This window comes from Rutidosis leptorrhynchoides, chromosome 1 (genome assembly GCF_046630445.1).
Source record: "Rutidosis leptorrhynchoides isolate AG116_Rl617_1_P2 chromosome 1, CSIRO_AGI_Rlap_v1, whole genome shotgun sequence".
NCBI classification, from domain to species: Eukaryota; Viridiplantae; Streptophyta; class Magnoliopsida; order Asterales; family Asteraceae; genus Rutidosis; species Rutidosis leptorrhynchoides.
In genome coordinates, this window is record NC_092333.1 from 66,917,368 (window position 1) to 66,932,774 (window position 15,407).

Sequence of the window (15,407 nt, forward strand, 5' to 3'; positions counted from 1 at the left end):
CTGGAAATGAGCGAGAAAATGGTGTTTCGGACAGGTTCGCCGGTAAGTGCTTCAGGTTCTTCGTCAACAGTGCAATGTGGTGGATGGAAGGGATCACCTTCTTCTTGTCTCCAATGATTGAGGAGGCTACGAACCCATCCCCAATTCATCCAGAATAGGCGATGACTGATTGGTTGATCTATTCCGGTCACACTGCTTTCGGAGCTTGAATGGGATTCCATTTCGGAATCTGAGTGACTTGAACTGATGACGAATTCCATTTCGTACGATTGGATAAAGGATTTTTTTTTTCTTCGATATGAAATGATTTTGGCTAACGGATGGTATTCTAATTACATAGAATATATATATATATATATATATATATATATATATATATATATATATATATATATATATATATATATATATATATATATATATATATATATGTATGTATGTATATATATAGATCAAAAGATTTTGTAGATTACGGAGGACTTTGCGGGATATGTCAGGAAAAGTTTAAAGTAACAGATACGATAAGATATGATTTAGCAGATATGCTAAGATATGAATTTTTGTCTATACACTATTCATGCAATCAATGCAGCAAGACGTGTCTTAGACTAAAAATGATAAGCAGGTAATTTCCTGAGGATGATAAATAGTTAATTTTCGACACAAAATGATAAGCAAAACTTTTGACATGCAGACACGGTCGAAGTCCAGACTCACTAATGCATCCTATCGACTTATCAGTTAGACACACTAATGCAGACCTGGTTCTCTAAGACCACCGCTCTGATACCAACTGAAAGGACCCGTTCATATACATTATAAACGATTCACAATAGTTGATTACATTGCGAGGTATTTGACCTCTATATGATACATTTTACAAACATTGCATTCGTTTTTAAAAGACAAACTTTCTTTACATCAAAAATTGACAGGCATGCATACCATTTCATAATATCCACTATCCAACTATAAATTGATTTAATAATAATCTTTGATGAACTCAATGACTCGAATGCAACGTTCTTCGAAATATGCTATGAAAGACTCCAAGTAATATCTTTAAAATGAGCAAATGCACAGCGAAAGATTTCTTTAACACCTGAGAATAAACATGCTTTAAAGTGTCAACCAAAAGGTTGGTAAGTTCATTAGTTTATTATAATCATTTATTTCCATTATTTTAATAGACCACAAGAATTTCATTTCCAGTTCTCATAAATATACGTCCCATGCATAGAGACAAAAATAATCATTCATATGGTGAACACCTGGTAACCGACATTAACTAGATACATATAAGAATATCCCCTATCATTCTGGGATCTTCCTTCGGACATGATATAAATTTTGAAGTACTAAAGCATCCGGTACTTTGGATGGGGTTTGTTAGGCACAATAGATCTATCTTTAGGATTCGCGTCAATTACGGTGTCTGTTCCCTAATTCTTAGATTACCAGACTTTAATAAAAAGGGGCATATTCGATTTTGATAATTCAATCATAGAATGTAGTTTTAATTACTTGTGTCTATTTCGTCAAACATTTATAAAAGCGCATGTATTCTCAGTCCCAAAAATATAAAGGGTAAAAAGGCAAATGAAACTCACCATACTTTATTTCGTAGTAAAAATACATATAACGTCATTGAACAAGTGCAAGGTTGGCCTCGGATTCACGAACCTAAATTAATTATATATATTTATGTGTTGGTCAATATTTGTCTAACAAATTAGGTCAAGTCATAGTGTACCACAATCCTAATGCTCGAGACTAATATGCAAAAGTCAACAAAAGTAAATTTGACTCAAAATAATTTCCAAAAATCTATACATGATTAATATATAGTTTAAATATCGTCGTTTTATATTTTTAAATATTTTTAAAAGATTTATTAGAGTAAATAATATAATTTATTTATTAATAAATAAAATTTTATATTAAATTTATATAATAAAATATACTTTTATATATATTAAGTAATAAAATTTATAGGGTTCATTTAATATCATAAAGATAATATGATAGGTATTGTTAAAGTAAGTTATTACACGTAGTAAAATATGTTTGTATCACATATTTATTTAATAAAATAATATCTATAATGATAGTAAGTAAAAGTTATATTATTTTGTAATAATAATTATTATTATAAAAATATCAATATTTATAATTACTAAGATGACATTATGATAAAACGATAATTCTAATTATGATAACTTTAATATTTACGATAATTTTTAATATTATATTTAAAATAATAATTCTATTTAAAATAATAATAATAATGATATTTTATAGTAACAATGACATTTCTATTAAAATGATAATTTTTGTTAAAATGATAGTTTTAATACTAACGATACTTTTAATAATAATAGTAATGATAAAAATAATAAGAACGATAATTTTATCTAAATCAATATCTTATAATATTTTAATTTCATCATGATACTCTTACTCATTATTTCCTAATCGTTTCATTTAATAGCTTTTAATCGTCTTTTATATCGTGTTCATAATAATGATAATAATAGTAATCAAAATAATTAGGTGTTACAAATATTTATTTTAATTACACTAATATTAATAATGATAGTTACTATAACATTATTAACGATAATACTAATAATTATCTTAATGATAATATAGTAATAATAATAATAACAATAACAATAACTATTTTTAAATAATGATATATATATTAATAATGATAATAATAATAATAATAATAATAATAATAATAATAATAATAATAATAATAATAATAATAATAATAATAATAATTGGATAATAATAATAATACTAATTATAACTTTAACGATAATAATGATAGTAATAATAAAAAAATAACAATTTTTAATGATAAATCCCTTTTATTGATAAAGATAATAATAATCATAATAATAAGATAAAACTAGAACGACGATAAAAACGACGATAATAATAATCATTTTTAATAAAAATATCGAAAATTCAATTGATTATAACTTCTAATCCTTTCATCGAAACCATTCGATATCTAAAGGAAAAGTTCTTAATTTTTCGCTAGCTTTCCAAGGACATGCATATCTTATACCTTATCTCAACCGCAAGTGTAACTAATTCAAGATTCAACCTAACCTGTCTAAGAGCAATATTAAAAGTACAAGCATGCATAATCCTAAATACTCGAGCACTAGTCAGGGATACACTATTAGTATGTAAAAGTTAAATTATGAGTACTCACGTATCAATATTGAGATTCAATATTGCAGGAAAGGTACGTAGACGCAACGGAAATGATAAACACTATATTGACCTCACGAGCATACCCATGAACCATACTTAATCACCTCCATAGCTATAACCCATAATTTCCTTAATCCTATCCTACTAGAAAAACAATTTCGAAACCACTCGGACAGCACTCCGTCGTAATATTTTATGTATACTAATAATATCTTGAAATAATACGGAGTAAATATATATATGTAAATCGATTGAGAGAGTTTAGAGAAAAATATTTTCAAGTTTCTATGAAATAATGAAACCTATAGAATTCTATTTATAATAGATTTTTGAATTATTAAAGTGAATTATTAAAGTATGAATTATTAAAGTGAATTATTAAAGTATGAATTATTAAAGTGAATTATTAAAGTATGAATTATTAAAGTTAAAGTAAAGTAAAAATAAAGTAAAGGTAAAGTTTAAGTATAGTAAAAGTATAAAACTATGTACGTATAATACGTGTATAAATATATATAATATTAATTTAAATCGTTATATATATTTAATAAAATAAAATATAAATATCGTTATCTTTATCATACTAGTTAAGTAATGAGTTGTCAAAAGTGGTTCTAGATATTTATAAAAGTTATATACATTTTAATAATAAAGTTCTTTTTAAACTGAAAACGTTTTTGTACGTTTGAAACTAAATAGATCAATCGAGTCTTTATGAGATTCAAGCTTCCACTATCCTTTGTCTAGTTCTCAATGATTGATAATTTTTTCTTATTTATAAATCACTTTACCATTTTCCGAATATTGTTAAAATGGAAAGATTTCTCAAATCAACGTGGGCCTTTCAACAGAGACTTGTAATCATAATTCAATATATCTGATAATTCAATCATTTGATCTTATCTTCTAATTCCATTGATAAACATTTTAAAACAGATACAATCATATAAAGTATTTAATCTAATATTTTGTTTACGTTTCAAGTTATAATATATATACACATATACATATATAATCATATTCATTTAATGGTTCGTGAATCATTGGAACTTGGTCGAGGTTGAATGACTATATGAACATAGTTTAAAATTCTTGAAATTTAACTTAACAAATATTGCTTATCGTGTCGGAAACATATAAAGATTAAAGTTTAAATTTGGTTGGAAATTTTCGGGTTGTCACAATTTGCTCCCTTTTACTCTTTGCATTTTTGGGCTGAGAATACATGCGCCATTTTATAACTGTTTTACTAAATGCTTTGAGATATATTTTGAACTGAGAATACATGAACTGCTTTTATAAACGTTTGACGAAATAGACACAAATATTCAAAACTACATTCTATGATAGAATTATTTGGATTCAGAGGTTCGATTTCTATAAAGATTGTATTATCGACCATCGGTGAGATGATTTTATCATTATGCGCACGCATTAGCTCCTGAAATGGTTCGATTTTGTAGTTAGTAACGGAGAGATGATTTTGTCATTGCACGCACGCATTAGCTCCCGTTTTAGCTACCATCGGTGAGATGATTTTGCATTGCACCCACGCATTAGCTCCCGATGTATTGTATTGTATTGTATTCGACTTTGTAGTTAGTAACGGAGAGATGATTTTGTCATTTCACGCACGCATTAGCTCCCGTTTTAGTTACCCTCGGAGAGATGATTTTGCATTGCACGCAAGCATTAGCTCTCGTTGTAAAATTATATTGTATTAACTACCATGGTGAGATGATTTTGCATTGCAAGCACGCATTAGCTACCGTTGGTGAGTTGATTGAAAGGTTCTGATGTTCTTCATATGAATGATTTTCACAGCAGGAGTAGACCTGCACAGATTGTTTTCTAACTATGAGTATCTTGTGATCTATTATACTATTGGAAATGATTATTTATGATAAACTAATGAACTCACCAACATTTTGGTTGACACTTTAAAGCATGTTTATTCTCAGGTATTAAAAGAAATCTTCCGCTGTGCATTAGCTCATTTTAAGGATATTACTTAGAGTCATTCATGGTATATTTTTAAAGACGTTGCATTCGAGTCGTTGAGTTCATCAAGATTATTATTAAGTCAATTATAGTTGGATGTATTATGAAATGGTATGCATGCTGTCAATTTTTGATGAAAAGAAAGTTTGTCTTTTAAAAACGAATGCAATGTTTGTAAAATGTATCATATAGAGGTCAAATACCTCGCGATGTAATCATATGTTATTGTATTCGTTCTTATGGATTAGGACGGGTCTTTACACCCGATACTCTAGGAGAGTATCGTCATCAATACTTATCACTACGGTTGCGTACTACTCGTTATCATAATTCGTTACTCCTTTCGTACCTAAAGACATTATTGGTTGACTTGAACCGCATTGACGCGAACAATCGTTTATTCACTTCTCTCGGGAAACGCTTCTTCAGAGTTGCACAATTTCTTTCTATTCGATACGAGTCACGTTAGAGATGCCATTACACTTTGTTCATTTTAAATCTTCACGATTACACGAACTTGATTCTATGGAGTGATGTGGGAATGGAGGTATGAGTTAGCATAATATAACGACACTCGATCAACATAGTTATATTATGGTAAGTCATACCAAAGTTCTAATGACTCGTGATGATGATTGGACTCGATCAACCTAATCACCACCATGTGCCATGTACATTACTTTATTTTTCTTTACTGACATTCGAAAACTCCGAGAATATTATTAACAATCATACCAGGGACACATCTTTGATTATTGCCAAAACATATTTACGCTTCCGAATGAATGACGAATTCTTTCAACTTCAACATAGGTTACACGTGTATACTATCTCGTTTTCGCACAGTTTTATCGACGAACTACAATATGCTTGTTATGCTCACATTGAGGCGGGAATTTCTCTCGCATTACACTCGTACTTCCGTATAAGGAAATCTTCTACCTAAATTCTCAATGGAGAGAGAGACTCTTCATGTTATACTAAGTATTCGCCACGAGGGTGAATAGTCCTAACGGACGTTTTCAGAAACGGATAAGAAACTTGTTCTAACAAACGTTTTCAATTCCTAGCAAACTTGTTCAAATATATCTTAAAGGAATGTACCTCGTTTCGAATCGAGATGCTCGTTTCACTCCTAGATTCTGGGGTGCCTTACAATAAACATTGGAAACCAGATTATTCATGAGTACCGCGTATCATCCACAAACCGACGGACCAAGCAAACATATGATTCAAACCTTGGGAAAACATATCACGAACTTGTATTGTTGCCTTTAATTGATTCCTCTTGCAACGATAGTTATCATTCGAGTATTAACGCCGCACCTTTTCGAAACTTTATGTGGCCGCAAATGTCGTTCTCTTAAATTGTTGGGCCTAAGTAAGCGACAATCAAACCACCGGACCCGAACTCATTCATGAAATAACCGTTAAGATCGTTCAAATCCAAGAAAGGCCCAAGACGACCCGTAATCGCCACTATGCAGATGTTAGACGTAAGCCTCTCGAATTCCTAGTGGGTAACAGTGCAATATATAAAATATCGCACCTTGGAAGGGTGTAATCCGTTTCAAAAAATGTAGAAACGCTAAATCAGTGACATTTGGATCCTATTAAAATTTTGGAGCGTATTGGACCCGTTACTTACCGTTTCGAACTCCCAACTCAAACAAATTCCGTTCATCCTACATTCTGTGTATCAAACTTGAAGACGTGTCTTGCGAAACACGAACTTGTTATCCTTTTCGATGAGCTTACTATCGACGACAACCATCACTCCCTAGGAGAACTATGAATATTGAAACCAAACATTAAAACAACATAAAGTCCTGACCGTCAAAGTTCGTTGGAATGCCCAAGGAAGTACCTTCACTCATTCGTAGAATTGGCAACGCAAGATTTCGAGGAAGAAACGACGACTACTACTTCCAACTAAATTTCGGGACGAAATTTCTTTTAAGGTGTAGGTAATGTAACATCCCGCCATTTTCCGTTAAATTTATTTTAACACCGTCTTTTTTTTTTTTGATAATATCTTTCGTTATCTAAATTCGTATCCCCTGTTAATAAGTGTTTCCAATATTTTCGATATTTAATTATAACATCCCTCGTTTACTCTAGCGTTTTTAAAATAATTCGTTTGGTTAATTTACGCACCCGCTTTAAACTTGAGGGACCGAAGTTGGCTAGTGGGCAAACTAGTTGACTAGGTCAACTAGTCAACCCACCATCTCATCCATTCATTCACTTCCACTTCACCTCTTCATCATCTCTTTCTCTCTAGTTACCAAGAACCAATTTTTAACATCTTCAAAGATTCATCATCTATTTCAATTCAAGCAAGCAAACATCAAAACAAATTACATATTCGTGATCCTCTCTTCATCCTCTTCAATTTGGTACCAATTTCACTACTTGGGGTAAAGTTTCTAAAAAATCTAAATTTCTCTAATTCGTTTTATAGACTTGAAATGGTGTTAATTAGTGTCTGTGGCTCATTGTGATGTCGTGTATGTAATTTGTATGCTCGATCTTGTTATTTGGTGTAACTAGCATGAACTCTTGAAATGGGTTAGTTAACTCTTTGATTTTGGATGATGAAATATGTTTAGATGTTAAACCTTGTGTGTTAAAAGTGTTACTAGCATCGTTAGCTTCATTTTGGTATCTTGGATGACATGAAAACCTTACATTAACATGATTATTGATTTTGTGATTCTTGATTAGGGTTTGATAGATATTAAACCGAACTTTTGATGCATTAAATGCTTTACAAAATTATTTGTAAGTGTTTAATTGTATTGTATGCAAAATTACCTACGAAACGACATATTGTATGTGTAAATTGAGTTCCCGAATCATGAAATGCGTTTTACGAACTTGAAACTTGAATGATGAACTTTTAACGATCATTCGACGGGGTTTTTGTTATTGTAAATGATGAATTTGATTGATGAAACGTGTTTAGTTGTATTCCTCGCCAAATTTCCTTTCCAACGATATAAGATACGTGTTTTAAATGTTTACGGTTCGTAATTTGTGTTTGAATGAAACTTGGTTTGAGACTTAGACATTTGAAACGACCTAGGCACCAGCTCACGTTATATGCTGCAGTGCGGCCCTCCTATGTCGCGGCCCTCAGAAAAATAGTTCGGGACCCAAACCGAACGTGTTGACTTTTTCATTGACTTTGACTTGACTAAAGTTGACTTTTGTTCAAACTTAACCAATACTTGTTTAAACCGTTCTAATCTTCTTGTATACTTGATTCTTGCATGAAACTTGACAACTTAATTCACATGCTATATAATCGAGTCGTATTGAGCCATAAGACTAATTGAACAACTTTGACCAACCATGTTTACCGTTATTGATACGACCTACTTGTTTATGTCAAGACTAGCATTCGTTGTTGCACACGTTTACTTTGTGAAGTACCTTATTTACTCGTGCACTCAAGGTGAGATCATAGTCCCATTTTTTCAACAACTTTTATACTTTTAAATCATGGGATGAGAAACATATACGTATCATACTTTTATGCTTTGAACACAAGTACGAAAACAAACATTCCACAGCGAGTTAGAACAAAAATTCTCAATTTAATTATCATTAGTTACACTTGCAGGGTGTAAACGTGAACTTATGTTATGTGATCACATGGGCTTGACGAGCCCTCATTCGGACGGTTCGCTACCGTTAGCGGATGAAATATATTTTCGAGTATAGTGTATGTTCTAACACTACGTAACAGGGTACAAAACAGTTAAGTTTGATAATTGGGTGCTCGCGAACGTACTTTTGGAATGCAAACGATTTAGATAATCAACGTTATGGAAATACAAAATCTTGTGGTTCAAAACAACGTTTACAAATACACCTATGATTTCACCAACGTTTTTTGTTGACAGTTTTCTATATGTTTCTCAGGTTCATACTTGGCTACTTGATACATGCTTCTACACACTTTGATTACTTGCTTGGAGTCAAGCATACATGCATACGCTAGTGATATCACCTTGGAATTTAAACTTAATGTTTACATGCATACGCTATTGATAGCATTCGTGATTTTCAACTCATATTATGTCGCAAGTTATTTCATTTATACTTATTAACTTTTGTAAACTTAAACTTATTGTCGAACCGTTTGGTAACTTAAAACTTTGCAAGTCATGTACGTTTCAAATGAATGCGACATAATTTTGGTCAAAAGCGTCTCATTTAGGGACTATGACCACGTAACTGGACCTAAGTTAACGGCGCCGTCAATGATGATTTTGTCTGGTCGTTACAGTTATACCCTCATCATTACAAATAGTCTTAGTCAGAAATATTTTGTGAAAAATTTGTAGTCATAACATTGATCTTTCTACAATTATTACAAAGCCAAATATTATTTTTTTTAGACGAGATTTTCTATTCAATATAAAATTTCAAACAATTAAATAAACTTGGGGATGGCATCGGTTCGGAATTGGGTCGGGTTTAGGTAATCCCAAACCCGAACCCAATTAGGAAACCCTGTCCTAAACCCGTCAAATCTCCATTCACTTACTAATCGTCGGGTTATCGTGTTTTCCCACGGGTAAACGGGAATCCACGTATACTTACTAACTCTAGGGTTATTGAGTTTCTTGTGGGTATCGAATATCCGCATTGTTAGCCATTATCATTCACCATTCACTTATTTCAGTTCATGTTTCAATTAATGATATTAAATTGAGTTCTATATATATATATATATATATATATATATATATATATATATATAGAACAATAATACAATACTACATTAAAGCTTATATTATTATTATTAAATTTTATTATAGTTATTATTGAAATTGAAATTTCATTCGGGTCGGGTATATGGGCCGGAAATACGGGTCGGGAATGCGGTTTGTATCTGAACCCATCCCATACCCGACCTGGAAGAAATTAAACCATCCCCACACCCGGCACTAGAACCGAATACTTGGACCTAAACCCCACCCAAACTCGACCCAAAAGTGTCGGGTTTCAAGTTTAACCATTGGGTACGGGTATTTTTGCCATTCCTAAATAAACTTGTAATACATTTAGCAGCGCATTTGTATTTATAATTTATAAAAACATACACACATACTTGCGAGTTTGTGTAATTCAATAGCATCTACACCATTGTCTAGTAGTAGAGCGGGTATCAAGAATTTAAGTAAGGTGAAAAAATGTCTTTAAACCCTACAAAATAATATAAGCTATTTAAAAAAATGTCTTAGACACTAACGAATAATATAATGTGTTTTAAAAAAAAGCTCTTTCGATCTTACTAGAGTGCTGGTGAATTTTGATTTCTTTTTTCTGGGGCATTTGATTTTTTTAAAGCCTATTGTGCTCTGCTTTCGCTGCTTCATTTGAGTTGTCATAGTTCTCATGTTTTTCAAACCTCTAGTTGTATCTGTATATAAATAAAAAAATCAGTCATCTGAAAGTCGTGCCCGAGCGTTTCGGTTTACTCCCCCTTTGTAGGAGTACTCTGAAATCAAACAATAAATATGGGATCATCGCTGTGCTAATAGTGAGAACTTGAAGCAAACGCGAATTTACCGTCCGAAGAGGACATGGATGATATGGTTTCCGGTATTCAATTTGGTTCTCTTGAGAAGGGGGTGCCTACTGCTTATGTTCCTATTTCTTCAGTCACTATTCCATGTAGTGATCCGTTAGTTTCTATCACAGAAGTTGGAGGGGACTTGCTTCCTAGTGTTAAAGCTATTAGTTCCACTTCCACTAGTAATGTTTATGAAGAGAATTTGGTGTCTGTTGTAGCTCCACCTCCCATTGTTCCTTGTGTTTCTAATACTCAAAATAAGAAGCCGTGTCTTATTATTAATAGTCAAACGAAGAAGCATGTGACTTTTAATAATATTGCGGTTTCTTCGAATTTTAAGTCGGGTAAAGATGCTATTAGTGTTCCTGATGAAGATAATGTCTTTGAAACGGACCGTAATGTTGGTTTCTTTAAGGGCCTAGAGGAAGAAGGTGAGCTCCCTCCATCCGTGCCGGGAATTCGTATTGGCAGCTCTTCGACAAAGGTTTCTTCGTACGCGATTGAGAATCGTTCGGGTAAGAAACTTAATCGTTTGACGGTTAATGGTGTGGTGGTGAAACCAATCATTAAGTGTTAAAGGTAAATCGAGTGTCGGTTAGTTATATAGGCATTGTTTTGTTTTGTTAGATGTGGTGTTTTCCTTTTGTTAGCTTCGTGTTTAGCTTGTTTGTTTTTCTTAGGTTTTGTGTTTGTGGTAGTTTTGTTTAGTTGCTTTGTGATTGTCTTTTGCTCCGATTGCATCTTTGTTCGTTTTTTCATCTTTGATGAAAAAACTTTGTTTTAATATTATCGTTTTTTTGGCAAAAATAAAAATAAAAATAAATAGTGTAATCGTTGAACCGCGAAAAATAAATGCATATAAAATTCAAAAGGTATGGGAACTAAACTGTAAATTTCCAAATTTCAAGTACTCAAAGTAGCTTTAACTTCGAGCCGAGCCGAGCCGAGTGAGCCGTTAAAGAAACCTGAAAAGGTGACCGTTACAAATCATCGAGTTTACTCCCGTTATTTTAACCTCTACTACAAACATATAAAGAAAATCCTTTACTGTACGTACAACATTTACTCCATGTGGTACAAACACATCACTAACTCTAAACTATAAATACAACCAACATTTAATCAAACTCATCATTCATTCTGCTGATATAATGGCTGCCTATGTCTTGTACTTGTTCTTCTCCTTTCTCATTATTGCCATGTCATCAGAGACTTCTAAAGCTAGCCACAACTGGGTGGGTCCCTCCGGCCACCGTAATATCACAGTCGACGTTAATGGGCATGGCGACTACAATACGGTCCAGGCAGCCATTGACTCCGTTTCAATTAATAATCGGAAGAACATTCTCATTCTTATATCCACCGGTGTTTACAAGTACGTTTAATTAATTGTCAATGTTAATAGTAATTAAAATGTTTGTTTTAGAACTTTAATGACTTAGAGTAGAAACAATGGAAATTACATTTACATACAGTAAAAGCTTATATTATAGTGTTTGATGAGTACATTTTAATAATTTAGTCACTTAATCAACTCTTTATTAACTATTTTTATTTTATGTGAAAATTAACCATGCCATCATAGCATAGTGTTTAGGATCATGGTATACTCATAAGAGATCCTACGTTCAAACCTCACTATAGTATTTTTCATATGAAAAATGATGTTTCAAGATGTGAGAAACTGGCCAGTTAGACCGCGTAAATCTAAGTGAAAATACTTTGTTTTAGGGGTAGCTAGCCTGTAAAAAGAAAATTTTATCCATTTACCATTTACCTTTTATATTGTGTGAAAATTCGAGGGCAAATTAATAGCTACATTATTAAATTTTGAGCGCGAATCGACCTTAATCGAACAGGGAAAAGGTGGTGGTTCCAGCAAGTAAACCGTACATAACTTTTCAAGGGGAAGGAAAGGAGAAAACAGTGATAGAATGGCATGACCGGGCAAGTGACCGAGGACCGGATGGGCAACAGTTGCGTACTTATCAAACAGCTTCGGTCATTGTGTACGCTAGCTATTTCTCTGCCAGAAATATTAGCTTCAAGGTATATATACTTTAAACTACACCATAAAAGTAATTAATATATTTCTTTGTACCGTACAACATGTTAACTTGGTGCTGGTCCGGTGTAGAATACCGCGCCAGCGCCAATGCCTGGAATGCACGGGTGGCAAGCTGCCGCCTTTCGGATATCAGGCGACAAAGCGTATTTTTCAGGGTGCGGATTTTACGGGGCGCAGGATACACTATGTGACGACGCTGGTCGACATTACTTTAAAGAATGTTATATCGAGGGTTCCATTGACTTCATTTTTGGCAATGGTCGTTCTATGTACAAAGTAAGCATATGGCTCTTAATACATTTGACACCTTTTTTATATGTTATTTTCTTCAAACATTGATGGGATAATTCGGTTAGATTGGATATGAGTAAAAATACTACTCGTCTTTGAATAACCTTAATATAGATAATATTACCTGTTTAATTTACCGGTAATTTCTTCCTAATACTAACCATATATTCTCTATGAATCGAATTCATAATTTTTTTTTTTTTTTTTTTTTTTTTTTTTTTTTTTTTTTCATGTTCAAAGATTAAAATGAATAGACACTTGACTACGTACTTGAACAAATATATAATAGGAGATTTTGAAATAATTGCTAATTGTAACATAACTTTAGTGATATGGTTTTCTTTTTTTTCCACGTTGTAGTAAAAAAAGTATAATGTTATTATTTTAAAAGTAACTTTGTTAAAAAATCCCTCAAATTTTGTCTTTCCTGCGTGTCTTGTGGTTGTAGTTAGAAGCCTAGGTCGTAGGATAGTCATATATGTCAACGGGACAAATTGTAATTTTTCAAACGGATATTCAATAGCTACAATTTAAAGGGTAAAGTGGTAATTGTACATGCATAAGATATGCCTGTTTGGTTAAAGCTAGCATGATCAAGTTTTTCTATTTTTGGTTGAGGGTGATACAGGATTGCGAGCTACATTCGATAGCAAAAAGATTTGGATCAATAGCGGCACATGATAGAAGAACTCCAGACGATAAGAGTGGGTTCGCTTTCGTAGGATGTAAGGTAACAGGTAGCGGGCCATTGTATGTGGGTCGGGCAATGGGTCAGTACTCACGGATCGTCTACTCGTTCACCTATTTTGATGACGTTGTTGCTCATGGTGGTTGGGATGATTGGGACCATACAAGCAACAAAAACAAGTAAGCTTCTTGATTGACACTTTAATCTTGTTATTTCTTGTTAAAATTTGAATAATTATGGTAGACATTCTTTATTTGCTTTAAAAGTTTTAACAAATTTACCCTGAACCATTTATATAAGGATAGTGATTCACATACCATTAGAAATTATTCATACACCAATTGTACATTATAACATTGTATTTGATATTTAGTGGTGTACGATAATTTTGATGAAGTAAAATCATCACCCTTTATAAATTGCACATTGGTATTCGTTAGAGGCTATATTTGGATATCTGTATCTTTGGAGTTCAAACTCATGTATATTTATATTTTATAGGAGTATAATACTATAAATATACTATACTGGTAGATTGTTAATGGGCCCACCAAATTTGTTGTTTCGGCCTAGTACTTCATGGGACGTCGCTTTTTGTTGATTGGGCAGGACTGCATTTTTTGGAGTGTATAGATGTTGGGGCCCAGGTGCAGCAGCAGTCCGTGGGCTTTCATGGGCCCGAGAGTTAAATTACGATTCTGCCCATAAGTTTTTTGCAAAGAGCTTTGTCAATGGACGACATTGGATTGCCCCTTCTGATGTTTAGTATTTTACGATTTTTTGGTTTACCAATTTAATTTATTCCTTAGTATTTATTATTTCATTCAAGTACATAGATGAAATCAAATGTCCAATAATATATACATTACGCAATTCTTTTTAGGTTTGTATAATTGTATGTAGTTTAAGTACGCCATGTGTAATTTATTTGGTTACAATGTAATTGCATTTGTATGTAATGCGTTTGTATTTGTATTCCTTTGAAAAGAAAAATGAGGATATAAATATACTATACTGCGATTTATAAGTGTTACGTATACAAGTTAACTGCATACGGATTTGATGCGATATAAAAATACGATGATTTTTATTTTTTATGAAAATATTATGTGTTATTTATTTCATGCAAAGTTAGACACACGTGTGTGTACATATATAGGGAGATGATCCAGTGAGAACTTTTTTAGTATGAGAACTCTAAAAAACTCCAAAATACACTGAAAGTCGAGCAAAATAAATGGCAAGTGAGCAAAAAACAAGGAATTCGAGTAAAAAATTTGAAATTCGAGCAAAAAAAAAAACGGGCGAGCAATTTTTTTTTATTTTTTTATTCGAATTACCAAAATGTAGATCACAAATTTGTTCGAATTTCAATTTTTTTGTTCGAATTCCTTGTGTTCTACATTTTTTTTGTTCAAATTTCAAAAATGTAGAATACAAAATTGTTCGAATTTCACCATTTTTGTTCGAATTTCACATTTTTGTTCGCCCGCTTTTTTTTTGTTCGAATTTCAACTTTTTTGTTCTAATTCCTTGTT

General features: G+C 32.3%; 1 protein-coding gene across 1 annotated transcript; it reads left to right on the forward strand.

Annotated features, from left to right (window-relative positions):
- Nucleotides 1–11,973: 11,973 nt before the first annotated feature.
- LOC139861274 (probable pectinesterase 68) lies at nt 11,974–14,860 on the forward strand. Its single transcript, XM_071849621.1, has 5 exons — nt 11,974–12,197; nt 12,682–12,871; nt 12,960–13,166; nt 13,810–14,048; nt 14,479–14,860. Exons 1-5 carry the CDS (start codon nt 11,974–11,976, stop codon nt 14,633–14,635), a joined length of 1,017 nt encoding a protein of 338 aa, XP_071705722.1. The 3' UTR covers nt 14,636–14,860.
- Nucleotides 14,861–15,407: the final 547 nt, after the last annotated feature.